Here is a 26,736-nt window from a genome sequence, read left to right on the forward strand (position 1 = left end):
CCGCAGAGTGAAGGCAAAAGGGCCAACAAGTGCTAAGCATCTCTGGGAACTCCTTTAAGATTGTTGGAAGACCATTCCCAGTGACTACCTCTTGAAGCTCATCAAGAGAATGCCAAGAGTGTGCAAAGCAGTCATCAAAGCAAAAGGTGGCTACTTTGAAGAACCTAGAAAATAAGACATAATTTCAGTTGTATCACACCTTTTTGTTAAGTATATAATTCCACATGTGTTGATTCATAGTTTTGATGCCTTTAGTGTGACTGTACAATTTTCATAGTCATGAAAATACAGAAAAATCTTTAAATGAGGTGTGTCCAAACTTTTGGTCTGAACTGCATGTGATATGCTGGAGACAAGGAGAGTGAAGCAAGCGCTGACTGGCCGTAGGGATCACGTGACATAATAATGTTACGTGTCACGTGACATAATAATGTTACGTGATCCTTGGGAGAGCCAGTGAAGACACCGTTAGAACTCCGGCATCAGAGGTGAGTATAATTGTTATTATTTTACTAGGGGAAAGCATGAGGATTGAGAAGGATAGTCTGAGTAGCGCAAAATGGTTAATAGTAAATTTCCTAATATCTTTCCTAGCTTCTATTATTTCAATTTCAGTTTTTTCTCAGGTGAAGTGAAAGGCTCAGGTTAATATTTCAGGAAATGATTTACTGCTTCAGTGATTTTGTATCCTGACCATGGATATGCACTCTAGACAGGGGGAGGACTGTGAATTGGCATACCATGAAATAAGCCCATATTTCTAGAAGTACTACACTCAGCACTGCATGAACAAGAACACTTCTTATTGTCCATATAAACACTGTATATTGATAGAAAATAATATGCAAGAAAACCATCTTGCAGGTTTGCTACAGCTTATAAGTGGTTCTCGTTTAAAAAACGAACATTCAGTTCTAGAAGGAAATTAGGTCAATGATTCCTAATGATGTCAGATGTATTCAGTTAGGCTGGCGTCACACTACCGTAGAATACGAGCGAGTGCTGTGCGAAAAAACATCGCATAGCACTCGGACCAGTGTTAAAGGGAACCTGTCACTTCCCCCCCTCCCCCAGGCCTATGAAGGTAAAAGAGCTAACTTCAGCAGCACTAAGGCTGCATTCTGTGAAGTGGCTCTTATGTTTAGTATCCCTAGGAATGCTGAAATAATCACTTTTATAAATTTTGCGCCATGCCTGTATTGTGTCAGGGAGGTATGATTTCTCCCTAACTCAAGCACCTCACAGCCATCCATTATCCCACCGGGTGCCGCCTCCTCTGTCTTGTGCCGCCACCGGCGCCTGCGCTCTGCAATTATTGTTTGGCCATGCGCCGTGCGCGCTGCCCTGGAACTTACCAACAGAGAAAAAGGTAGCATGCAACCAAAAGGGATGACCCAAAAATTTTTTTGATAACAAAAATATTAACTTTATTAAGTGATGTGCGCAGGCGATGTTTATAGTTTGGGAAAAGGGTAATACCAATGGAGCTTCCCAGGCTACTAATATCAGCCCACCACTGTATACTTAGCCTTTACTGACTATTAAGATGGGGGATCGTAAAAAAAAATTATGTAGGGTCCCCCTATAATTAATAACCAGCAAAGGCTATGCAGTTGTGACGCCCAAGAGACCGGGGTACCCAGCACCGGACCAATGGGGTCTGTCTCTTGAGGGGGGTGTCACGGGTGGCTTGACCCGGTGCTGTGGCCTCAGGCAATGCACAGTGTAAAGGGTATCGTGAGGGAACAGGCACTTACTTGATCAGCAGCAGGTTCTCCCAGCGGTGATGATCCCAATCCTGGATAGATGGCTATTGTCCAAATGAAAGACTGAGGCACTGAAACGTTTAACCAGTTTACTTTAACAAAAAAGGATTTACAACCAGTCCTGTCACCGGAGTCTGTATGGAAACTCTGAGTTACTTTGACCCTGCCGGGGTCTTCGCCTCTTATTGTACGCAATATCTGTGTGGCCCTGCTGCTGTATGTGAACTGGCTGCCGGCCCAATCTGTCCCCTCCGGGTCCTGGTTCGACGGGCAACCCGAGTCCTTTTATCGGCTTACCCCCTCCAGGAGTACCGCTGAACTCTGTGTCTGTTGCTGCGTCCGACCCTAGTGAAGCTGATATCACCTCACGTTTTTCCGGTTGCTGTATTATATGTAATGAATACAGCCACGGATCCGGTATCCGTCTTTGCGCCTGTTCTGGGTAGTGATTAATGCTACCCGGTTCTCACAATGTCCTTTTTCTCTATCCCTCTTCTCCTCAGGCCGGTGATTTAGGCCTGGTAACAGTCACAGGGCTGTTAGAGATTCAACTGTATGACCTCTCACTATCAGCTCCTTAGCCCAACTGCCAGTTCTTCTCTCAGACCAGAATGGATCAAGGGGAGTCTCTGGAGCTCCCCCTTCTGGCCGGAGGTGGTAGTGCAGTCTTGCTATTTTAGTATTTGCATTTACTGTCAGTAACTATTTTTGTGGCAAATACCCCTAGGGGTGCCACATTCCCCCTTAGTTAAGAACAGTACTCCGGGACTGTGGGACAATAACATTTTGAAATAACAATTAATATGTACAGAGTCTAAAAAAATGAAAAGTTACAAAAACCACTCGAGGAAACAAAAATATAGTTCTGTACAAAGTCACTTCAAATAGCGTCCATTAATACAGTTCTATCCTTGAAGGTACTAGGAAAGGCACTGCACTTTGTGTCCAGGAATTTAGTTCCATTTTTCCAACGGAGTTATCAATATAAAGTCTAAAGAAAGTTCAAAAAGAGCGAGGAGCAAAGTTCAAAAAGCAGTCTTTCCGGAGCTTTGATTTAGTGCCTCCGGGCTGATAAAAAGTTCAAGAATATGCAAGAAGTTCATACAGACAAGTCTCTGTAGGCACTGGGCTTAAACGTTGCAGACTGATAACAATGACTATACTACATTTTCTGTTTAACTATATACGGCATAACATATATACAATTCACATTATGAGCTTTATAGTTGGTAATCTGCATACCTGGCCGGTAATTGACCCTGGGTACTACGCTGTGATCTACGTAATAGCGGTGTCTCTTCATGTGGTGTACTACTGTCTACTGTGGATGTAGTATCTGCCCGCTCTGCTAAAGATAATTCCACGACTATGGAGTTGGCAAGTCCACCGTGAATGGGATTACTCTGACCAGGAATCTGTTCTTCCTGGCCTGGAACCTCCTGTAGTACGGGGTCAGCCTCTTCCTGTCTTGGGACTTCTGGTATTGGGTTTGGTGTTGGGTAAAAGGCCACCATGGGAACCACTACTGCACCATGGTATGTTAGTAGGGTTTTGGGAAAGTCTCCTATACAGGTGTGATACACTTCCTCTTCTTTTTCCTTTACTGGTTGAACCTGTATGGGTTGAATAACTTCTGGTTCTGACTGGACAACGTCTGGCTCTTTCAATGCTTCCGGACATAATTTAAGATTGTCTCTTGACACTAGTACAGATGTTAAGCCTCCGTTTTTGCTAATGAGACACATTTTAGGATTATCCACTCTTGTTGGTAAAACTGTGTAGGGTACGGCTTCCCACTGATTGTCCAGTTTATTGGTTCGACGATTTCTTTTGAGCACTTGGTCACCTGGTCTTAATGGGGTCGCTAGAGCATTCTGGTTGAAAGTTCGCTCTTGTCTTTCTCTAGTTTGCTGAAGGCTTCTTTCCACACTCTCTTGCACTTGGCGATACTGCTTTTGCCGTATGATATCCCAATTGGAGTCTTGGACTTCTGCGTCTGGATTCAGAATTCCCATTTCTAGATCGATTGGTAATTGGCCGGGTCTTGCACGCATAAGGTAAGCTGGGGTGCAATTGGTGGAACTCACCGGGACATGATTATACAGATCCACCAAGTCAGGCAATTTCTCTGGCCATTGATTCCTTTCTGCCTCAGGTAAAGTCTTTAGTAGTTCTATTACAATATGGTTCATCTTCTCGCATAAGCCGTTTGTTTGTGGATGATAGGCCGTCGTCCGGATCTTTTTGCAACCATACATATTACAGAATTCTCTGAAGATCTCTGATTCAAAGGCTGTACCTTGGTCAGTGAGAACCTGTTCCGGATATCCATGGGGTCTACAAAAGTATGTTTGGAACGCTTTGGCTGCTGTTTTTGCTGTCAGATCTTTTACGGGTACTACTACCAAGAAGCGTGAATAATGGTCCACGATGGTCAAGGCATAGACATAGCCAGACCGGCTTGGTGTCAACTTCACGTGGTCCATGGCTACAAGTTCAAGTGGTTGTTTGGTGATTATGGGCTGCAGTGGTGCTCTTTGGTTCTTTTGATCGTTTCTTCTGAGGTTGCACGGGCCACAATTTCTGCACCACTGTTCGATTGATTTTCTCATCCCGACCCAATAAAATCTTTCTCTTAGAAGTACTTCTAACTTTTTCCAACCGAAGTGACCAGCACCATTATGGTAAGCTTCGAGGACCATCTTGACATCTTGTTTAGGCACGATAATCTGCCAAACCAATTCAAGTGTTTTCGGATTGGTGTACCTTCTACAGAGCTTCCCTTGATACAGGAACATTTTGCCTCTCTCTTTCCAGAGTTGATGCGTCTCTTCTGGGGCATCCTCATCGGGATATGCACTTTGCTCAGTTAACAGTTCCTTCACCAACTTCACAGCCAGATTGCTGTCTTGGGTGTCAGCCCATCTATGGTGTGCTAACGGATTTAAATTCACCTCTTGTTGTTTCTGATAGGTACTTGACTGATGATGTTTTGCCTTGGGATGATGGAAGGCTGGTAGTTCAATTTCTTCAAGCTCCCCCATTTCTTCTTCTACATCTCTCAAGTGTGGCATCCGGGATAGGGCATCGGCATTTCCATTCTTGCGACCTGCTCGATACTTGATCTTGAAGTTGTAATTAGATAACCGGGCTATCCATCGCTGTTCTAACGCACCTAATTTGGCTGTGTCCAGGTGGGTCAACGGATTGTTGTCAGTATAGACAATAAATTCTGCAGCGGCCAGATAGTGTTTGAAACGTTCAGTCACAGCCCAAACTACTGCCAGTAGTTCCAATTTGAAGGAGCTGTAATTTTCTGAATTTCTTTCAGTAGGCCGGAGCTTTCTACTTGCAAAGGCGATTACTTTCTCCCGACCTTCTTGCTTTTGTGACAGCACCGCTCCTAGTCCCACATTACTGGCATCGGTGTAGAGGATGAAAGGTTGATGGTAATCTGGGTATGCCAGAACCTCTTCTCCGGTTAGTGCCTTCTTTAGTTGTTCAAAGGAGTCTTCCCTTTCGTCGTTCCACTGAAATGGAGGGTTTCGGTTTGAAGGTTTCTTCGTCTGCCCTACCAAGGTGTCTTGCAAGGGTGCTGCCAACTTGGTAAATCCTTTTATAAATCTGCGATAGTAACCCACCAATCCCAGGAATTGTCTCACTTCTTTTGCGCTGGTAGGTCTTGGCCAATCCCTTATGGCGCTTATTTTCTCGGGATCTGGTGCTACTCCCTCCGAACTCACGATGTGTCCCAGGTACTGTACCTTTGGCTTGAGAAGGTGACATTTGGATGGCTTGACTTTCATGCCATACCTGGATAAGGCTTCGAACACTTCTGCCAGGTCTATTAAGTGTTGTTCGTAAGTCTTTGAGTAGACGATCACATCATCTAGGTACAGGAGGACGGTCTCGAAGTTCTTGTGTCCGAGGCAGCATTCCATCAGCCGCTGGAAGGTACCGGATGCGTTGCAGAGTCCGAACGGCATGCGATTAAATTCACATAGACCCATTGGTGTGGTGAATGCCGTCTTTTCCTTATCTCGCTCAGCCACAGGGACTTGCCAATACCCGCTTGTTAAGTCTAAGGTGGAAAAATAATTAGCAGATTTCAAAGCAGTTAAGGACTCTTCTATCCTAGGCAAGGGGTAGGCGTCTTTATGGGTGATGTTATTAATCTTCCGGTAGTCTACGCACATTCTCATGGTTCCGTCCTTTTTTTTGACAATCACTAGAGGGGCCGCCCAGGGGCTACAGCTGTCTCTTATTACCCCGGCCTGTTTCATCTCCCTCAGCATATCTTTTGCACATTGATAGTGAGCGGGCGGTATGGGTCTATATCTTTCTTTTATTGGGGGATGGTCACTGGTGGGGATTGTGTGTTCTACCCCTTCTATCTGTCCGAAGTCCAATGGGTGTTTACTGAAGACTTGTTCATATTCCGTCACTAGCCTATACACCCCTTGTTTTTGATGGGTAGGTGTTGAATTTATGCCCACGTGTAGCTGTTGGCACCAATCCTCCATTTCTCCATCTGAGCCATTGCCTTCCACCTGACAGGTTGGTTCTAAGGGCTCAATGGTTGTGATGGCATTGTTGTCAACAGTATATAGCTTTGCCATTGTAGCATACCTTGGCAAAGTGACCTCTTCCTCTCCACAGTTCAAAAGTCGTACCGGCACTCGTCCCCGGTGTACCTCGACTATCCCTCGTGCTGTGAGTATAGTGGGCCTGCTGTCGGTGTACACTGGTTCTATTAAGGCTTGATAATCTCGTCCCTTAGTACCAATGGCTGCTCTACACCATACCAGCATTTCTGTTTTTGGTGGGATTACAATAGATGTTGGATCACTTACCCTCACACTGCCGATTTCTCCACCTGCAACTTCTACCTGTTGCCTTAACATCAATACTTTTATTTCCCTCCGGAGAACTCTCTGCTGGCAGGATTGGGCAGTTTCAGCAATTTGCTGTAAGACAGAAATGACTTCGGAAAAGCAGTTCTCTAACACATTCATTCCTATCAATACAGTTGGTTCACAGTTCCGCCGGTCAACATCAACAACAATTATATCCTGTTTCTTCAATTCTACTTTACCAATCTTTATGGTCATCTCCCTGAATCCTAGTTTCGGTACCAACTTACCATTACTGGCCCATATATCTAGTTCAACATCAGAGGGCCCTTTATCAATATCTGCATCAGCCCAGTACCTCTTATAAAGGATATACGGTATAGATGAAATCTGGGAACCTGTGTCCAGCAAAGCGTTGAGGGGCATTCCATCCAGCACGATAGGGATAATGGGTCGTCCTCCGATGTACCTGTCGTGCCAGGGTGTTGGGCCTTGAAAGTTCATTCCTGCGAAGCGGCCCGCATTCCCAGGGGATTCCCGTTTAAATCACAATCTCGTGCAAAGTGGCCTGGCTGCTGGCAACGGCGGCAAATGGGCTGTCCATCCGGTTGGTAGCGGTCGCGGGGTCGTCCTCTCCATGTCGGGTATCTCCGGGGTCTCATCCATGGAACACCTTCTCTACGGTTTGACAACTCCATCTTGGGTCCTCTCATCTCCTGCATGGTTTTAGCCATTGAAGCAACAACATCAGTTAAAGAGTCAAGCTTTTCTTGAAGAGCCTCATTAGTACTGGGCCCCAGGGGCTTAGCAATGGCCCCGGACATAGCTGATGTCACTGGTACTCCATGTTGTTGAGGAGCCTCTGCCATGAGTTGCGCAGGATCCTGATCCCGAGGTGCCTCTGCCAGCTGGAGACGTATAACGCTCTCCTTTAATTGGGCAAATGTCAATTCAGGGTTCTTAAAAACAAGCATGCTCACATGCCCCCGGTGAGAAGGGGTGTAGAGTCCCTCAATAAATTGATCTCTTAGCAGTTTATCCGCTCCGGTGTTAAAAATGGGTTCAGCCAGTGTAAGTGATTTAAGGGCTTCCTGCAGGTTTAAGGCAAAGTCTCTCACGCCCTCATTAACTTTTTGTTTGCAATTAAAGAATCGTACTTTAGCTTTGCTGCTGGCAGTGGTTTCAAATGTAGCGTTTAATCCAGCAAATATGCGTTCAACAGTGCCTTTTAGATCAGCTGCCCATGCTGTAACTTCTCGCTTAGCATGGCCACTTAACTGCATCATCAGGAGACTAACACGCTGAACTTCACCCACAGGGAACATGTCAAAATGGGCCAGCATCTTTTCTCTGAAATCGTCAAGGGTATTAGGCTCACCTTCATACATTGGAAGCCATGGGCCACCCGGGGTATATGGCATCAGCACCGGCATGATGGGCGCCACTCCTTGCACCGCTGCGCTACCGGACTCTCTATCGACACTCTGTTTTTCAGCTGCATTAGCGTCGCCGGGTGCTACGGCGTCTCCGTGCTGCGACATACTGTGCCCCCTTAGTTAATCCGGACCCTTCCGGTCCTCCGCTTCCGTCGGGATAGTGTAGATTCGTTCCGCTGTGCAGCAGGATCGATTTTCCCCTTGCTCTGATGTCAGAGCGCTCAGCTTGGTGCCGCCCACAATGACATGCCCCCTGCTGCTCCCACCCACCGCGCTCTGTAATGGCGGATTCTGAAGTTTTTCAGTTAGACTGGGGCTCAGGTGATGGCGTAGCTCAATTAACAGTCTCGTGCCTAACGGTTATGAAGTGATTACCTCAGGGGATGGCGGCCATCTTTACTCCATTATAACCAATGGGGAAAAGTCACTTTCAATAGTTTTTAATGGAGAATGGATTTTTCTTTAATAAAGTCAATTTTCAAGATTTTTCATCCAAGTTTTCACAGTTTTGGGCTCCAATCACGGCACACAATACCCGGTATACGGGCTGGCTAGATCCTGTTCGTGACGCCAATTGTGACGCCCAAGAGACCGGGGTACCCAGCACCGGACCAATGGGGTCTGTCTCTTGAGGGGGGTGTCACGGGTGGCTTGACCCGGTGCTGTGGCCTCAGGCAATGCACAGTGTAAAGGGTATCGTGAGGGAACAGGCACTTACTTGATCAGCAGCAGGTTCTCCCAGCGGTGATGATCCCAATCCTGGATAGATGGCTATTGTCCAAATGAAAGACTGAGGCACTGAAACGTTTAACCAGTTTACTTTAACAAAAAAGGATTTACAACCAGTCCTGTCACCGGAGTCTGTATGGAAACTCTGAGTTACTTTGACCCTGCCGGGGTCTTCGCCTCTTATTGTACGCAATATCTGTGTGGCCCTGCTGCTGTATGTGAACTGGCTGCCGGCCCAATCTGTCCCCTCCGGGTCCTGGTTCGACGGGCAACCCGAGTCCTTTTATCGGCTTACCCCCTCCAGGAGTACCGCTGAACTCTGTGTCTGTTGCTGCGTCCGACCCTAGTGAAGCTGATATCACCTCACGTTTTTCCGGTTGCTGTATTATATGTAATGAATACAGCCACGGATCCGGTATCCGTCTTTGCGCCTGTTCTGGGTAGTGATTAATGCTACCCGGTTCTCACAATGTCCTTTTTCTCTATCCCTCTTCTCCTCAGGCCGGTGATTTAGGCCTGGTAACAGTCACAGGGCTGTTAGAGATTCAACTGTATGACCTCTCACTATCAGCTCCTTAGCCCAACTACCAGTTCTTCTCTCAGACCAGAATGGATCAAGGGGAGTCTCTGGAGCTCCCCCTTCTGGCCGGAGGTGGTAGTGCAGTCTTGCTATTTTAGTATTTGCATTTACTGTCAGTAACTATTTTTGTGGCAAATACCCCTAGGGGTGCCACACAGACAGCTGCGGGCTGATATTAATAGCCTAAGAAGGGGCCATTGATAATGCCCCCCAGGCTAAAAACATCAGCTCTCAGAAAAAGTGACACAGAAAAAAACATCAGACACCCAGAAAAAGTGACACAGACTCCTTTACTAATCTTAATTAAACCATACTTACGACCTTGCCCATTCCCCCGATACCATCGTCATCTGCCAAAGAGTTTAAAAAAAAAAAAAAAAAACAGCAGCAGAAATGCTGCTAATCCTTTTGTCCCATGACGGGTCTAGCTCTGCTATATCTAGATGGAAGGCTACATGGTTGCATGATGCGACCATACAGCCCGTCATCCAGCAAACACTGAGCACCGTGTGCTTAGTGTCTCCCTGTGAACTCCTATTACCTATCTAACGGCATCGCGAGCGTGAGAAAGTTCTCCTGCTCGTGGTGACATCAGACAGGTCCTGGGAGTTCACAGCCAAAGAATTCACTTCACCTTTCTGACGTCAATGCAAGCGTCATGGGAAATTTTATACATTGCCACAGAATATGCTGGAGCTATGAAAACAACGGCAAAGAAATTGTAATGAATAATACTCATGCTACAAAAATGTATTCATGTTCAACTATTTCTTGCTATAAGAGGAGAACCTTTATAACCCTGATTGGTATGATGCATAAGATTTGATATGATACAAAGTTGTCATTAGAAGGTGCTGTATTATTGCCTACTGAGCTCTGCTCAGCTCTTCACTCTGTTCCTGAGTGAAGGGAGAATGTGTAGAAAAGGCGTATGGATAACAGCTATCACCAGGATTTACAGAAACAAAACCCATTTTGTAAAAGCAGTTGTCTTTATAATGTAACAACTTCTTGGGAGGACAATGATGGGGAAAACTAATGACCGCCAATACGTCTTTTAACTGACCTGAGATATAAGAGAATAGCCTCCCCATATAGATGACAATCCAGCATCTGTCGGTTGTACACTATAGCTGACAACTTGCTGTACCAGCCACGATCAGTATTTGCACCATCTAAATCTGTTTAACCCCTTAGATGCTGCTGTCAATAGTGACTACATCATTATAAATGGTTAACAGAGTGTGGGGGCTTCTTCTCTGTCACAATTGGTGCCCTTAGATCATGATTTTGTTGTCCTGATGTTTGCCATGGCAATTCATGACCAAATAGCGGCCTTAGAGTTTGACAGCTATAGTAATCTGTTTAGAAGTTAGCAACACTTAGGTGGTAAAAATACACATTTTCATTTCTGTCATACCACTTTGCATTACTTCCTGTAAAGCACCTGAAGGGTTAATAAACTACCTGACAGCAGTTTTCAATATGTTTAGGGGTGCTGTTTTTAAAATGGTATCACGTTTGTGGGTTTCCCAATATATGGGACCCCTAAAGTCACTTCAAACATGGATAAGTCCCTAAAAAAATAAATTTTGTAAATTTCTTTGAAAAAATGAAAAATTGCTGCTACATTTTTAAACCTCCTAAAATGCTAACAAAATAAAATAACATTTTACAAATGGTGCTGATGTAAAGCAGACATGTGGGAAATGTTATTTATTAATGGTTTGCTGTTGTATGACTATCTGGATTAAAGGGATAATCATTCAAATTTAGAAAATTGCTAATTTTTTAACATTTTTCTCAAATTTTTGATATTTTTTATAAATAAACACAAAAAATGTTGAACAAAATTTACCATTATCATAAAGTATAATGTGTCACGAAAAAACAATCTCAAAATCACTGGGATTTGTTGAAGCGTTGCAGAGTTATTACCACATAAAGTGACACTGGTCAGATTTCAAAAATTTGGCTCGGTCACTAAGGGGTTAATATAAAAGAGTCCAAACACTTCAGTAACTGTCAGTTTGGCCTAATTCACAAGTAAATTTTCTCGCATGTGAAAAATTGACCTTTTTTTGGTGTGTTGGATACATTTTTTGGTGCCAATTTTTGCAATCTACGTGTCATGCATATTTCTCATACTAAAAAAAAAGAATAATTTCAAATCTTTGCCTATTAACTGTAAAACAGACAACACTTAGATAACACACGGATGGCCTCTGACCCATTCAATGGTTTGGACTTTTAGCTACAAATCGGGTGAAAATAAGACAGGTCCTGTTTTTGCAGACCATTAAACAAAAACAGAAATATGAATATACAATTGATATTAAAGTGGTTGCCTACTACTCAGACTACCCCCTCCGAATCCCTTTATTTTCCCCTACTAAAATAAGAGCAGCTGTACCCGCCTCTGGTGCAGGCACCGTTCCAGCGGTGTCGGCACTGGATCTCCCGGGGCTCACATGACATTGGCTGCAGGGATCGCATGACATAGCAATCAGCTGGCTTCACCCTCCTCTCCTTCAGACAAATAAAGTCATGTCAATCACTGGCATGGGAAGAGAGTATAGGTGTTTTTATATTACTGGGGTATAACATAAGGATTCAGAATGTGTTTTAATCTGTATAAATTCTGTCTGTTAAAAAAACAGACACAATGCATATAACAAAAAAAAAAGATGCATTAGCCCTTTGTCTCTCTGTTACAATATTGGCGTATATAATAATTTATCCCCCTTGTAAGTACATTATTGTCAGTTTTATAAAAATAACAATTTCAGGTATTCATAAAATAGGGAAGGGAGCAGAATATATTAAAAAATATTTAATTATGCCATTCAATATAAAACATTTGTACAAAAACACTCCAAAGTATACACATATTTTAAGTTTACTTCTGCTTTAAAGAAGGTAACATGAGGGCACATGAGCCGGGACAGGTAGTTCTGTGATTCCATTGGTGAATGTGCTGATGTGTGATACAATGAATGAGTGAACACATGAATCAGATGTTACATGACAACACCTGAATACAAGAATAGGTGTGAGCACTGAGGGCATGAGGGCAAGTGTCAGGCAATAGAGGTTTATATTGGAGAGTTGCTCTAGTTGTCCATCAGTGCACTGTATTAAACGGTCAGCCAGGAATGTTGCCTGCAACCATTGCTGCAGGGGAAAAGTAGTATTACGGTACATTGCAGCCATTTACATGACTAGCCATGCATATAATACAAGGGCAACTTGAGCCTGCCAAAATAGCAACAGCTTGAATGAATACGACCGGGTTGTAATTTCCTTTAATTAGATCTATGACTTCCTCTTATAACATGCCTTAGCACAAAATGATTGGTGCTTTAACCTCCTATGGCTGGTGAATCCAACAGATAATTTTATGCCTGTCAATAACAAGCTTTATTCTAGATCAATATGTTTTAAATAGGAGATCACACACATGTGGGCTGTTTTACTACGTGTTTATTTACCATACAACTATAGGCTTGGTAATGGATAGACGCTTCTCCATTACTAATCAGTGGCCTTGATGTCACCAGACAGCACAAAGGTGACATCAACCCCACAAATATGAACCCAACTTGCCACCGCTACAGGTCAAGTGGGAAGAGCCGGGCAAAGTGCTAGAATTGGCATATCTAATAGACGTGCCTTTTCTGGGTGGCTGCGTGCTGCTATTTTTAGGCTGGATAATAACCATGGCCCCTTATCAGCTTGAGAACACCAGCCCCCAGCTGTCAGCTTTAGCTTTGATGGTTGTCAAAAATGGGGAACCTCACGCCGTTTTTTTAAATTATTTATTTAAATGATTTTAAAAAACAACATGGGGAACCCTCTATCCTTGATAACCAGCCTTGCTGAAGCAGGCAGCTGACAGTTGCAGCCCGCATCTGTCAGTTTTTCCTGGCTGGTTATCAAAAATACAGGGAAACCCATGCAGTTTTTATTTATTTATTTATAGCGCAGGTGGCAGCTGATAAATACTCCCATCAGCCACCGCCTGCTCTCACTGTTATTAGCGACAGCAGGTGTAAGGTGATGGGAGTAGTGGTACAATCAGCAGCCGCCTGCTCTCGCTGTTATCAGTTGAATATAACTCTAATCATTTTCTCCTGCAGAGCAGGGGAGAATGATCGGAACCATCTTCAGCACCCGGCGCTGGGTGTTGTGAATTCTGTGGCTGAATTCACTCCTGTGGTCACAAGTGGTACTGCAGCTTCTGGGCTTCCTCCCTCAGGTGTTCTGGTGAGCTCGTTGGCTGCCTTGTTATTTAACTCCACCTGATTCTGTCTTCCTTGCTCCTTGTCAATGTTCCAGTGTTGGATCTGAGCTTCTGGATCTTTACTGTGGCCTGCTGCTCTGCTTAGATAAGTGCTTCTTTGCTTTGGTTGCTGTTTTTTCTGTCCAGCTTGTCTTTTCGTTTTTGCTGGAAGCTCTGAGACGCAAAGGGTGTACCGCCGTGCCGTTAGTTCGGCACGGTGGGTCTTTTTGCCCCCTTTGCGTGGTTTTTTGCTTTAGGGTTTTTTGTAGACTGCAAAGTTCTCTTTGCTATCCTCGCTCTATCTAGAATATCGGGCCTCACTTTGCTGAATCTATTTCATCCCTACGTTTTGTCTTTTCATCTTGCTAACAGTCATTATATGTGGGGGGCTGCCTTTTCCTTTGGGGTATTTCTCTGAGGCAAGTCAGGCTTGTATTTCTATCTTCAGGCTAGTCAGTTCCTCAGGCTGTGCCGAGTTGCATAGGTAGTGTCAGGCGCAATCCACAGCTGCCTTTAGTTGTGTTTAGGATAGGTTCAGGTATTGCGGTCTACAGAGATTCCACGTCTCAGAGCTCGTTCTATTGTTTTTGGGTTATTGTCAGATCACTGTATGTGCTCTGATTACTGCACACTGTGTTACTGGATTGCCTTCATAACAGCTGGGGAACAGTGCTAACATTACCGCTGATTCACAGGCGCTGCTGCATGTCACACAGATGTCATCTGTGTGCACATGTGCGGGACTTTTTGCGGCCCGTGCTGCTGTTAAAAAATGGACATGTCAGCGTATTTTGCCCACAGACACACGGCCAGTGGAAACACACTAACCTGTCACAACATGTACCGGATACATTGACTTCTGAAAGATCCCGAAGATGAAAGTATAAAAATGAACTCACAAACAAAATGTTAAAAAAATGCAAGTTACCTAATTTACATAGCAGGTGCACAAATCCAGCAGAAAATCTGCAATATCAAAGACTCATCAAATATTCATCATGGTAACTTACAGTGCTGTGGAATCGGTGTCTATGTTGGTGGAGTCGGAGTTGGAGTTGGTATAAAATGGAATGACTCCTAAAATATATAATATATTGTGTACAGTAGTAAAGTGCAGGATGTGCTGTAAATGTTTTCATAAGAATTTGAGAAAGTTATGAAATGTCCTATAAATGTCTGATCTAAAGATCTCTGCTTTTAGTTGAGATTAATCTGTGCTGCACTTTATGTACAGGCTCAGTAGTGACCAGTGCTGTGGAGTCAAAGTTGAGATTAATCTGTGCTGCACTTTATGTACATGCTCAGTAGTGAAGATGTGCTGTGGAGTCATAGTTGAGATTAATCTGTGCTGCACTTTATGTACATGCTCAGTAGTGACCAGTGCTGTGGAGTCATAGGTGAGATGAGTCTGTGCTGCACTTTATGTACATGCTCAGTAGTGATCAGTGCTGTGGAGTCATAGTTGAGATGAATCTGTGCTGCACTTTATGTACATGCTCAGTAGTGACCAGTGCTGTGGAGTCATAGTTGAGATGAATCTGTGCTGCACTTTATGTACATGCTCAGTAGTGACCAGTGCTGTGGAGTCAAAGTTGAGATTAATCTGTGCTGCACTTTATGTACAGGCTCAGTAGTGACCAGTGCTGTGGAGTCAAAGTTGAGATTAATCTGTGCTGCACTTTATGTACATGCTCAGTAGTGAAGATGTGCTGTGGAGTCATAGTTGAGATTAATCTGTGCTGCACTTTATCTACATGCTCAGTAATGAAGCAGTGCTGTGGAGTCATAGTTGAGATGAGTCTGTACTGCACTTTATGTACATGCTCAGTAGTGACCAGAGCTGTGGAGTCATAGTTGAGATTAATCTGTGCTGCACTTTATGTACATGCTCAGTAATGAGGCAGGGCTGTGGAGTCATGGTTGAGATGAGTCTGTACTGCACTTTATGTACATGCTCAGTAGTGAAGATGTGCTGTGGAGTCAGAGTCAGGGAAATTGAGGAGTCTGAGTTGTAGGTTTGGTTTACCGACGCCACGGCCCTGGTAACTTAGCTTGACCATTATCTCTTCTCCCGGCTCTCTTTTCCCATCCAACTTGTGTTACTTTGGCATCTCAGGTTATAGGGGATATAAATAATAAAAAAAGAAAAGTCTCCAAAATGACTGATAGTAGATAACTTCCCAAATGTTGCGGGTCTGAATTCTGGAACCTCCACTTATTCCTAGAACTGGGGCTCTGAAAAGTCCTGTGTTAATGGAGCAGTGGTCGATCATGAAAACTGCAGCTCGATTCATTCTTAGTGGAACCGCCATAGACTAGCTGAGCGCATCACACTCCCATAAGTATGAATGGGGCAGCAGTGTGCATGATGGACCTCTGCTCCACTCACACAGTGATTCGGACGATTGCTGTCACTTATGCTCTATTTGACAACTTATAGAGTTTGCTCATTTGCATACAATTCTATTGATTGTTTCCTTCAATCCAGAGCTACAGGTCTAAACTATGATAACCGTTGATTTATAGGATTTTTCCACTTTTGACAATTCCTACTTGTCAAAAGTATCATCTTGACAATGTGTTGATCGAAAGTGTCATCGTGCTGGGATCAAAAGTGATTAGCTGTAATTTGTAGAGACACCCATCAGCAACTAATTATTTTTCCTGAAGTGCCACCACATGTGATCTTAAAGGGGGTTATCCCCTTTCAAAACTTTTCTTTCGTAGGCTGTGATGGCTAAAAATCTGAGTATTGCTTACACTGTACAGGGTTAAGCGACCGCTGTCCGTCAGTGCTGCAGACAATCAGTTTGCACAGCGGCTTGTGCTGTCTACACAGGCAGTGCCGCTAAGCTCAATAATTACCTGCAGCACTGTCAATGTGACGTCAGCCCTGCAGACAAACAGAGACCGAAGCCGTGTAGGAGAGCTGGTGATAAACCCGAGGAGAGTAAGTAATACTTGGCTTGTGATTTTATATCTACCACATACTATGACAGATCGTTTTCTGAAAGAGGACAACCCCTTTAAGAATTACACGGTGTCCATTAAAATCCACTGGATGTCTGTGTAAAACAAAAGACTTATTGGCACGCCTTGTATTCACTCACAACTGTGTTTAAAGGCCTCATTCACATCGGTATTTTACAACAGTGTCTGTATGCCAAAACCAGGAGTGAAACGGTATGTTTCCACAGTCCGGATATGTAGCGCTTTGGACGCAGCAGATACTCGCTCCGTCCAAAGCGCTGTTGGCTATTGTATGCGCGGTGATCCCGCATGTTTTCATTGAACCATGAGGAATCACCGCATCCTATACATAGACTGTGTAATTTATCTTGTGGAGACTGAGCGTCTTCGCAAGATAAATAGACATGCTGCGGTCTAGAAAGACGCGCCGCATGTGCGAATACGCAGTTCTGCAACCTGCGTCTTTGAACGCATAGTGGAGATGGGATTTCATAAAATCCCCTCCGCTATGCTGTTACATCTGGATGCTGCGGCTGTATGCAGCATCCAATCCGCAGCGTTTCCTGACCAAGGAAACATACCCAAACATACAGACAAAAACTAATTTGAAGATTGACACCTGTTCTGTGTTTTGACAGCACTCCTGGTTTGCACATACAAATACTGATGTACTGTATGAATAAAGATTAACAGATGACACAGGACCATCTCTGGTAATATAAATATGCCCCACTTGCCTATATAGAAATGGGTTCTCTAAACTAGACTATCCCTTTAAGTTGATCTACAGCGGCTAAACTTTCTCTCCTGTAAATAGTTTGACCTTGCAGGATATATTCTCGTAGTTTGTTACCCCTATAAGGGGTAACGAATGGTAGTGAAGTAATAGTGATCTTTTCATATACTGCAACATATGTAAAAATATTAATCAAACTCCCATTTATGCTACTACACAAAATAAGATACATTCTTTAGGGTAGTAACTATAAAGAAATAACGTGATACAAATTAATTAGATACTTCCATTTAATAAACTGAATGTTCTTACATCTAACACTTTGTAAAATGTATCCTGTTACGTTGGACACAGTTGAAATAAACCATGTAAGAGCCTGAGGGCAGATGTAAACCCAGCTGCAGAAAAGTCACAACTATAGGCATCCTTAGTGAAAAGTTCTCTGCTGCTTTTGGCCCTTTTCATGTACACAATTTAATGGAAGTTTGAACTAGTAAAGCTCAGATCATCCTCACTGGAGAATCGGGACTGTCATATTCTATATAACATACAGTATATGCTAATCTCAGCCGATTCAAGGGACCTGACCTACTAAGTTAATAGATCAGCAAATATCTCTCAATGTTCCTTCTATGAAAGGGAAGAGAAATCACATTGTGACCCTCGGCTTTTTTAATAAAGATACGTCATAGAGAACTGTGGGAAATAATCATTTACAGGGTGTATTCCTCTGGAATTTGTAAGATAGAAGTTTTCTTGTCCTACTTTGAAGCTATGGTGATTCAGATAACCACTTCTGCAGCGATTCTTTGTTCCATGCAGCTTATTAAAATCTTCACAACTGGAATCCATTAACCTGAAAAAGCCACATCTTGTATATTTCTCTTTTCTGTGTAGGCCGTCGCTTACTCTCTAGATACACTAAGTCCTCATTCAGACGTCTGATTGTTTTTAATGTATGAGAAACTCTGATCAAAGTTTGATCAGAATGTGGTTTTAGTGTCATCTGATTTTCTCGTATGCAAAATAAAATGAAAACATCTCCATTTTGACAGTCCATGAACACCTAAAAATCGGACTGCACTTGGATGTCTTCCAGATGTGTTCACAGACCCATTGACTTGCACTGCCAGTGTTGATCCAATCCGCAGCACAAAATCACGGACATGTGAATGTCCCCCATAGACTATCCATAGGTATGTATGCTATCCCATGAAAAACACGGAAAAACGGATGTCTGAATGAGGCCTAAGGCTCAAGGTACAGCCACAAAACACAGTGGCACAGTCTTTACTCTGCTCCCACAACAAAGTCATAAGGCTGATTGTAATGGGTGTGCAATTTTGCAGGTGAAACAGCTGTTACAAAATTACATGTGAATACAGCTTTATGCAAAATGCATAAGTTTATGATCAAATACAAGGCGGCTGTTCAAATATATGCTGCATTTTTCTTCAAAAAATCTCACCATCAAAACCCCACTAAAAACCAGATAAAAAATATACTGAAAAAATACCAAAATTACTCCGTGACCGCTTTCTTGGCACACAATAGTCCCTGAGCGATATCCTGGCATTTCCATGACACAATATGCATGATTTTTATATAGATTTTATGCTGTGGATTTTTACTCATTAAGGCCTGATAATCTCATACATACACTAATGAGGGTATGCGTGGTGCAAATTGACTGACACTGTAACGATCGATATCCTCAGCAAGCCTTTTTCTGTCCCATGGCAGGTCCTCAGAAGGTAAAATTCAATAAAACATGAATTTGTAGAGATGCATTTAAGAAGTTCAATTTCTTCGAATACATTTTTTTCAGATACTTGTTTAAGGAAAATACCAAGAATCAAAACCATTGAAAATCCCGAGGCAGGGAAGTGCGTGGTCAGGTAATAGCCATTTGGTTTGAGGTGCAAGAGAATCTGAAAAAAGCTCAGAGTAGGCAGAGAAGAACTATTGGGCCTACTTTTCAAGTTCATTAGAAAGTGTGATTGTCAACCTGGAGCATAAAACTTAAGGTGCCATCCTCCGAGTTGGGTCCTACATATATAAGATCTTTTGAAATCCTAAACCCTGTATCTTTCCGTTTGCAGCTTGCTTCCTCCTTCAGAATTCCTAATGTGTTTCACAAATCCCTGCTGAAAGTGTATAATTCTCCTGTACATTCAGAGTTCTGCCTCCTCCAGGGACGGTCAAGGGGAATCTGGAATAGGAAGTTCATGAACAACTGGATTTTCATTGGATTAAAGGATCTCTGCACTATCAGGTGCATTGGTGTCTTATGGTCCCAACGAAAGGTCTTGGGTTCCAACTAATAACATCAATGTTGACAATTTAATTAAAAAGTTTATTCTACAGTTTCCTCATAAACCAGTTCCTAAGGAACCAGAAACCCATAATAAGAAGGTTCCAGACTTACTTGTCCTCGTTCCCACACTAGCTGCCTCGGCTGTAAGGCATTTCACCCCATTTCCGTAGGTGGCATGGACAGCGGGAAGGTGGTGGTGACATCAGTGCATTTGCCACCTAGCATGCTCAAATTGTAACCATACTAAAGGGGGACGGCATCCCAACATGCCAAGTGGAGTGAGCACCAACCAGACTTTATTAAACTAATTAACCATGGAACTAAAGATTCTGGTATAGGGCAATCTCTGGGGGAAGTGTAGGGTGGTCAGCAGTCCAATGACAGGAGAGGTTGGGAGACGAATATGGATGCACAGTGCCTGTTTTTAATATCCCCATATGACACCTGTTTCTTGCCACTTATTTCACTGTTGACACCCTTTTTTGTGCACTTTTAACGAATACTTATCCCGCTGTGCTTTTCAGTTACTCTCTAATTTTACAGGTGCTTCTCACAAACTTAGAATATCATCAAAAAGTTATTTCAGTTCTTCAATACAAAAAGTGAAACTCATACATTATATAGAGACATTACAGAAGGTTCTATTTCATGTGTTTATGTCTGTTAAAGGGAACCTGTCACCCCGTTTTTTGAGATTGAGCTATAAATACTGTTAAATAGGGCCTGCGCTGTGTGTTCCTATAGTGTATGTAGTGTACCCCGATTCCCCATGTATGCTGAGAAATAACTTACCAAAGTCGCCGTTTTCGCCTGTCAATCAGGCTGGTCAGGTCGGGAGGGCGTGGTGACATCGGTGGTTCTTCCTCAGCTTTACGTTGGTGGCGTAGTGGCGTAGTGGTGAAGACACAGCGCGCGATCTGCGCTGTAATCCCTTGCATCGGTGGGGGCGGCCATCTTCCTGGGGCAGCGCGTGCGCAGATCGAGTGCTCTGCTGCACGGGGCTTCAGGAAAATGGCCGCGGGATGCCGCGCGTGCGCATTAGAGATCGCGGCGGCCATTTTCCCAAAGCCGAGTTTGCATCTCGGCTTTGGGAAAATGGCCGCCGCGATCTCTAATGCGCACGCGCGGCATCCCGCGGCCATTTTCCTGAAGCCCCGTGCAGCAGAGCACTCGATCTGCGCACGCGCGGCCCCAGGAAGATGGCCGCCCCCACCGATGCAAGGGATTACAGCGCAGATCGCGCGCTGTGTCTTCACCACTACGCCACTACGCCACCAACGTAAAGCTGAGGAAGAACCACCGATGTCACCACGCCCTCCCGACCTGACCAGCCTGATTGACAGGCGAAAACGGCGACTTTGGTAAGTTATTTCTCAGCATACATGGGGAATCGGGGTACACTACATACACTATAGGAACACACAGCGCAGGCCCTATTTAACAGTATTTATAGCTCAATCTCAAAAAACGGGGTGACAGGTTCCCTTTAATGTTGATGATTATGGCTATTTTGTATTGAAGAACTGAAATTAACTTTTTGATGATATTCAAATTTTATGAGAAGCACCTGTACATAAGACGTTTGATCTTTGGACTGTTTATTTTTTTACCTTGCATCCCTGCCGAACCCTTAGGCTATGTGCACACGGTGCGGATTTTGCGGCGGATCCGCAGCGTTTCCGCAGCTGCGGATCCGTAGCAGTTTCTCATGAGTTTACAGTACAATGTAAACTTATGGGAAACCAAAAACGCTGTGCCCATGCTGCAGAAAAAGCCGCACGGAAATGCAGCGGATTATTTTCCGCAGCATGTCAATTCTTTGTGCGGAATCCACAGCGGTTTTCCATCTGCTCCAATGGAAAAATGCAGATGGAAAACCGCAGCAGAATCCACATTAAAAACCGCGATAAATCCACAATAAAAACCGCAGTGGTTTTGCACTGCGGATTTTTCAAATCCGCTGCGGAAAAATCGTGTGCACATAGCCTCATACCTGGCTAACGGCAGATGACCCTTTTGATTTCTGATTCTGTCATTGTCCTTGTTTCTCAGCTTGCGCTTCTCTCCTGTTGCTCCACTGACCAGCAGCTACTCCATGTACACAACCCAGGAGCCTCTGCAGCAAAATCCAGATACTTGTACAGGGGTGAAGAAGGAGAGGACCAGACTGCCTCCTGAACCTGCTAAGAGGAGTGGCTCCCACCAAGTCTGTCTGTGGTAGCCTATTTGAGTGAACAGATTTATAGCAGACATCATATAACCAGAAGATAAGAATGCAGGTTCCAGTCCACTTCATTATAAAAGAAAAAAAACATTCCATTTTACAATCACTTGGCAGCCAAGAAGAGCCGAACTAGTTAAAGAAGACTATTTGGGCGGATGGATAAACTCACTGTATTCTGTATAGTAGTCACATTAATCTTAAGTGTCATTGACCCTGTATTTTCCATAAGATTAAACAATTCCAAACACATACTGATAGGGAATTTAGATTGTGAGCCCCAACGGGGACAGCGATGATGATATTTGTAAAGTGCTGCGGAATATAATGGATCTATATAATCAAAGCGTAGTAATAAACAAACATACAATACTGACTATTACCCTAAAGAAATCCATAGGGTAAAACCAATTAGAACAAACAAACTATATATTGGATATATTTAAAGCTTTCATTTATCCTTAAATGTAACATGATACATATTAGAGCCAAGTTAATTCAAGGTTAGGTTTTCTACGACCTTAGCAGTCGTAGAAAATGGTTTACTTTGTTTGGCCTTTACTTATATTATTACATATACAGTAAGTCAGAATCACTGGTAGATGAAAGGTTGAATTAAGAGGCGAAAAAAAAAATTATGTATAAAAATTTTATTAACACTATGTGTGGAAATTTAAACATGCAAAATGAATGTCTTCTGTTCTGCAATTTGAAATTGTTGTACTCCCTGCATCCTTCCAGCGTGTTACGACTGCTCCGGGATGCTTCCCTGTGGCACTTAGAGGCCTAACCTGCTCAGCAGTCCAGCCTTTCAGCTGCTCTTACTGAAGTACCATAGAGATAACAGTCTCCTCCTAATGAAACCGACTTCCATAAACCTATTTCGCACAGATATAGATAGGAAGTCGGTCCTGCGGCAGCAGGATAGAGCGATAGTCTTGGTGTCTACAGCGATTTCTCATATGTTATGTACAGGAGACTAGACAATGTGATGGTGACAATGAAGAATAACTGTGATGATACGTGTTGATCCCCGACAATCACGTCTTCTCATACATTATCTAGGTATGCAGCGCAAAGATTACTTTGGAAAGTGAGAATCTAATAGAGATGCTAAATGGGATTGACCGTATCAGGCATAAGGTTGTAACCTGGAGCTTTCCAGGTGTCCTAAAACTACAGTTCCCAGCATGTCACGACAGTTCCAGGCCGGGAGTTGTAGTTTTACAACATTTGGAGCATTATAGGATGCAGATTAGTGGCATAAAGTGTATATGAAGTCAGAGAGCGCCTACACTGGGAGGGCGGCTGGTGGATATAAATGTGGAGGGCTTTAAGGCTATCCTTCTTTTATGCCTACATTGATAAAAAATATATATTGTTTGCTCTTTTCATAGAAACCAGAGATGCAGAACATTATAGGGTCACTGAACCCATCTTATATTCATGACCAGGAAATAGCAGGAAAAGTTTATCTGACACTAAATAAAAATCATCCCAATATTTAAGAAAAAGAGAATGTATCATTCACAGAGAAAAGCATCAGAACTGAAATATCCATAGTGTGCTGTGCCTCCTGTGGGGTCAGAGCTGTCAGCAAAAGGTCCTAAAAAAGCCAAAAAATAGACTCATCTATAGAAACAATAGTGAATAAAATTAAGATCCAGGTTTGCTACATTTTCTCCCAAAATGACATAAATAGCCCCTGCCTCTTCCTTGTCATGGTGAGGTCACAATCCACTATTTTTAAACAGAATCACAGAGGGTTTGAGTTACAAGGTTTATAAATATAAGACAGCCAGCACCCCCTCCAACATGTCCATAGCCCCTGCATTGCACAGAAGAAGGCAAGAGAAGACGGTACTTACCGCAGAGTCTGCATTCTGCACCCAGTGCACCAGCAGCACCAAGGCGAGGACAGCGAGCCTGTGCAAATGCCCCAACCTCATTCTTCAGGTCCCCCTGAAATGTCTCAACACCGGCTCCAATGACAAGGCAGAGGCTGAGGATCTGACATATTATGCTAAACGCCCAGGCAGAGGAGGAGATGCGGCAACACACAGTGAGCAGGGGCCACCCCGGACCTGGGCTATGCTGCTGACTTCTGCAAAGAACTGCTAAACTTTTTTTTCCTAGTGAAGTTACGAGGCGCACTATTTTCTCATAAATCCCTCCGCGTCAGCATCTCCCCTAGGCTAAAGAAACCTGCAGCTCACTGATAGCTGTGGCCTCTCTACAGCCTTTTCACAAAAATAATGGAGAGACTCCTTGGATTTTTTTCCCCTCTGGTGATAGTGACCCCAGCCTCCTGCTACAGCCCACCCACTCCCAACACCCACTCCCGCCCACTGTCTTATTAAGACACAGCATGCCATTTCCAGAGAGGGAACTTTTTTTTTTTTTTTGTCTGCGGAGGGACCTGAACCTGTAATTGAAAACTAATATACATCCTTTACTGAGCTGTCTGTTAGAAGAAGCAGCCAAGGTGGAAGTGGTGCAACACACATGCCCTGCTCCTGCCATGTCTGTGCACATAATGGGGCAGTTATCCCTCACATGCCCTGCTCCTGCCATGTCTGTGCACACAATGGGGCAGTTATACCCTCACATGCCCTGCTCCTGCCATGTCTGTGCACACAAGGTGGAAGTTATACCCCACACATGCCCTGCTCCTGCCATGTCTGTGCACACAATGGGGCAGTTATACCCTCACATGCCCTGCTCCTGCCATGTCTGTGCACACAAGGTGGAAGTTATACCCCACACATGCCCTGCTCCTGCCATGTCTGTGCACACAATGGGACAGGTATACCCTCACATGCCCTGCTCCTACCATGTCTGTGCACACAATGGGGCAGGTATACCCTCACATGCCCTGCTCCTGCCATGTCTGTGCATATAATGGGGCAGTTATACCCTTACATGCCCTGCTCCTGCCATGTCTGTGCACACAATGGGGCAGTTATACCCTCACATGCCCTGCTCCTGCCATGTCTGTGCATATAATGGGGCAGTTATACCCTTACATGACCTGCTCCTGCCATGTCTGTGCACACAATGGGGCACTTATACCCTCACATGCCCTGCTCCTGCCATGTCTGTGCACACAATGGGGCAGGTATACCCTCACATGCCCTGCTCCTGCCATGTCTGTGCATATAATGGGGCAGTTATACCCTCACATGCCCTGCTCCTGCCATGTCTGTGCATATAATGGGGCAGTTATACCCTCACATGCCCTGCTCCTGCCATGTCTGTGCACACAATGGGGCAGTTATACCCTTACATGCCCTGCTCCTGCCATGTCTGTGCATATAATGGGGCAGTTATACCCTTACATGCCCTGCTCCTGCCATGTCTGTGCAACAATGGGGCAGGTATACCCTCACATGCCCTGCTCCTGCCATGTCTGTGCACACAATGGCGCAGTTATACCCTCACGTGCCCTGCTCTTGCCATGTCTGTGCACACAATGGGGCAGTTATACCCTCACATGCCCTGCTCCTGCCATGTCTGTGCACATAATGGGGCAGTTATACCCTCACATGCCCTGCTCCTGCCATGTCTGTGCATATAATGGGGCAGTTATACCCTCACATGCCCTGCTCCTGCCATGTCTGTGCACACAATGGGGCAGGTATACCCTCACATGCCCTGCTCCTGCCATGTCTGTGCATATAATGGGGCAGTTATACCCTCACATGCCCTGCTCCTGCCATGTCTGTGCATATAATGGGGCAGTTATACCCTCACATGCCCTGCTCCTGCCATGTCTGTGCACACAATGGGGCAGTTATACCCTTACATGCCCTGCTCCTGCCATGTCTGTGCATATAATGGGGCAGTTATACCCTTACATGCCCTGCTCCTGCCATGTCTGTGCAACAATGGGGCAGGTATACCCTCACATGCCCTGCTCCTGCCATGTCTGTGCACACAATGGCGCAGTTATACCCTCACGTGCCCTGCTCTTGCCATGTCTGTGCACACAATGGGGCAGTTATACCCTCACATGCCCTGCTCCTGCCATGTCTGTGCACATAATGGGGCAGTTATACCCTCACATGCCCTGCTCCTGCCATGTCTGTGCATATAATGGGGCAGTTATACCCTCACATGCCCTGCTCCTGCCATGTCTGTGCATATAATGGGGCAGTTATACCCTCACATGCCCTGCTCCTGCCATGTCTGTGCATATAATGGGGGGGCAGTTATACCCTCACATGCCCTGCTCCTGCCATGTCTGTGCATATAATGGGGGGGCAGTTATACCCTCACATGCCCTGCTCCTGCCATGTCTGTGCATATAATGGGGGGGCAGTTATACCCTCACATGCCCTGCTCCTGCCATGTCTGTGCATATAATGGGGGGGCAGTTATACCCTCACATGCCCTGCTCCTGCCATGTCTGTGCATATAATGGGGGGGCAGTTATACCCTCACATGCCCTGCTCCTGCCATGTCTGTGCATATAATGGGGGGGCAGTTATACCCTCACATGCCCTGCTCCTGCCATGTCTGTGCATATAATGGGGGGGGAACAGTTATACCCCTCACATGCCCTGCTCCTGCCATGTCTGTGCATATAATGGGGGGGGCAGTTATACCCTCACATGCCCTGCTCCTGCCATGTCTGTGCATATAATGGGGGGGCAGTTATACCCTCACACGCCCTGCTCCTGCCATGTCTGTGCATATAATGGGGGGGCAGTTATACCCTCACATGCCCTGCTCCTGCCATGTCTGTGCATATAATGGGGGGGCAGTTATACCCTCACATGCCCTGCTCCTGCCATGTCTGTGCATATAATGGGGGGGGGAACAGTTATACCCCTCACACGCCCTG

General features: G+C 44.5%; 1 protein-coding gene across 1 annotated transcript in view; it reads right to left on the reverse strand.

Annotated features, from left to right (window-relative positions):
- COL4A5 (collagen type IV alpha 5 chain) overlaps window positions 1-24,156 on the reverse strand; it is a 263,094-nt gene extending 238,938 nt beyond the window's left edge. Inside the window, exon 1 of the mRNA XM_069747143.1 lies at window positions 23,759-24,156. Coding sequence (XP_069603244.1) covers window positions 23,759-23,839 — 81 coding nt within the window. The 5' untranslated portion in view covers window positions 23,840-24,156. The remainder of the gene's footprint in view (window positions 1-23,758) is intronic.
- Window positions 24,157-26,736: the final 2,580 nt, after the last annotated feature.

The sequence above is a fragment of the Ranitomeya imitator genome, chromosome 2 (assembly GCF_032444005.1).
Source record: "Ranitomeya imitator isolate aRanImi1 chromosome 2, aRanImi1.pri, whole genome shotgun sequence".
NCBI classification, from domain to species: Eukaryota; Metazoa; Chordata; class Amphibia; order Anura; family Dendrobatidae; genus Ranitomeya; species Ranitomeya imitator.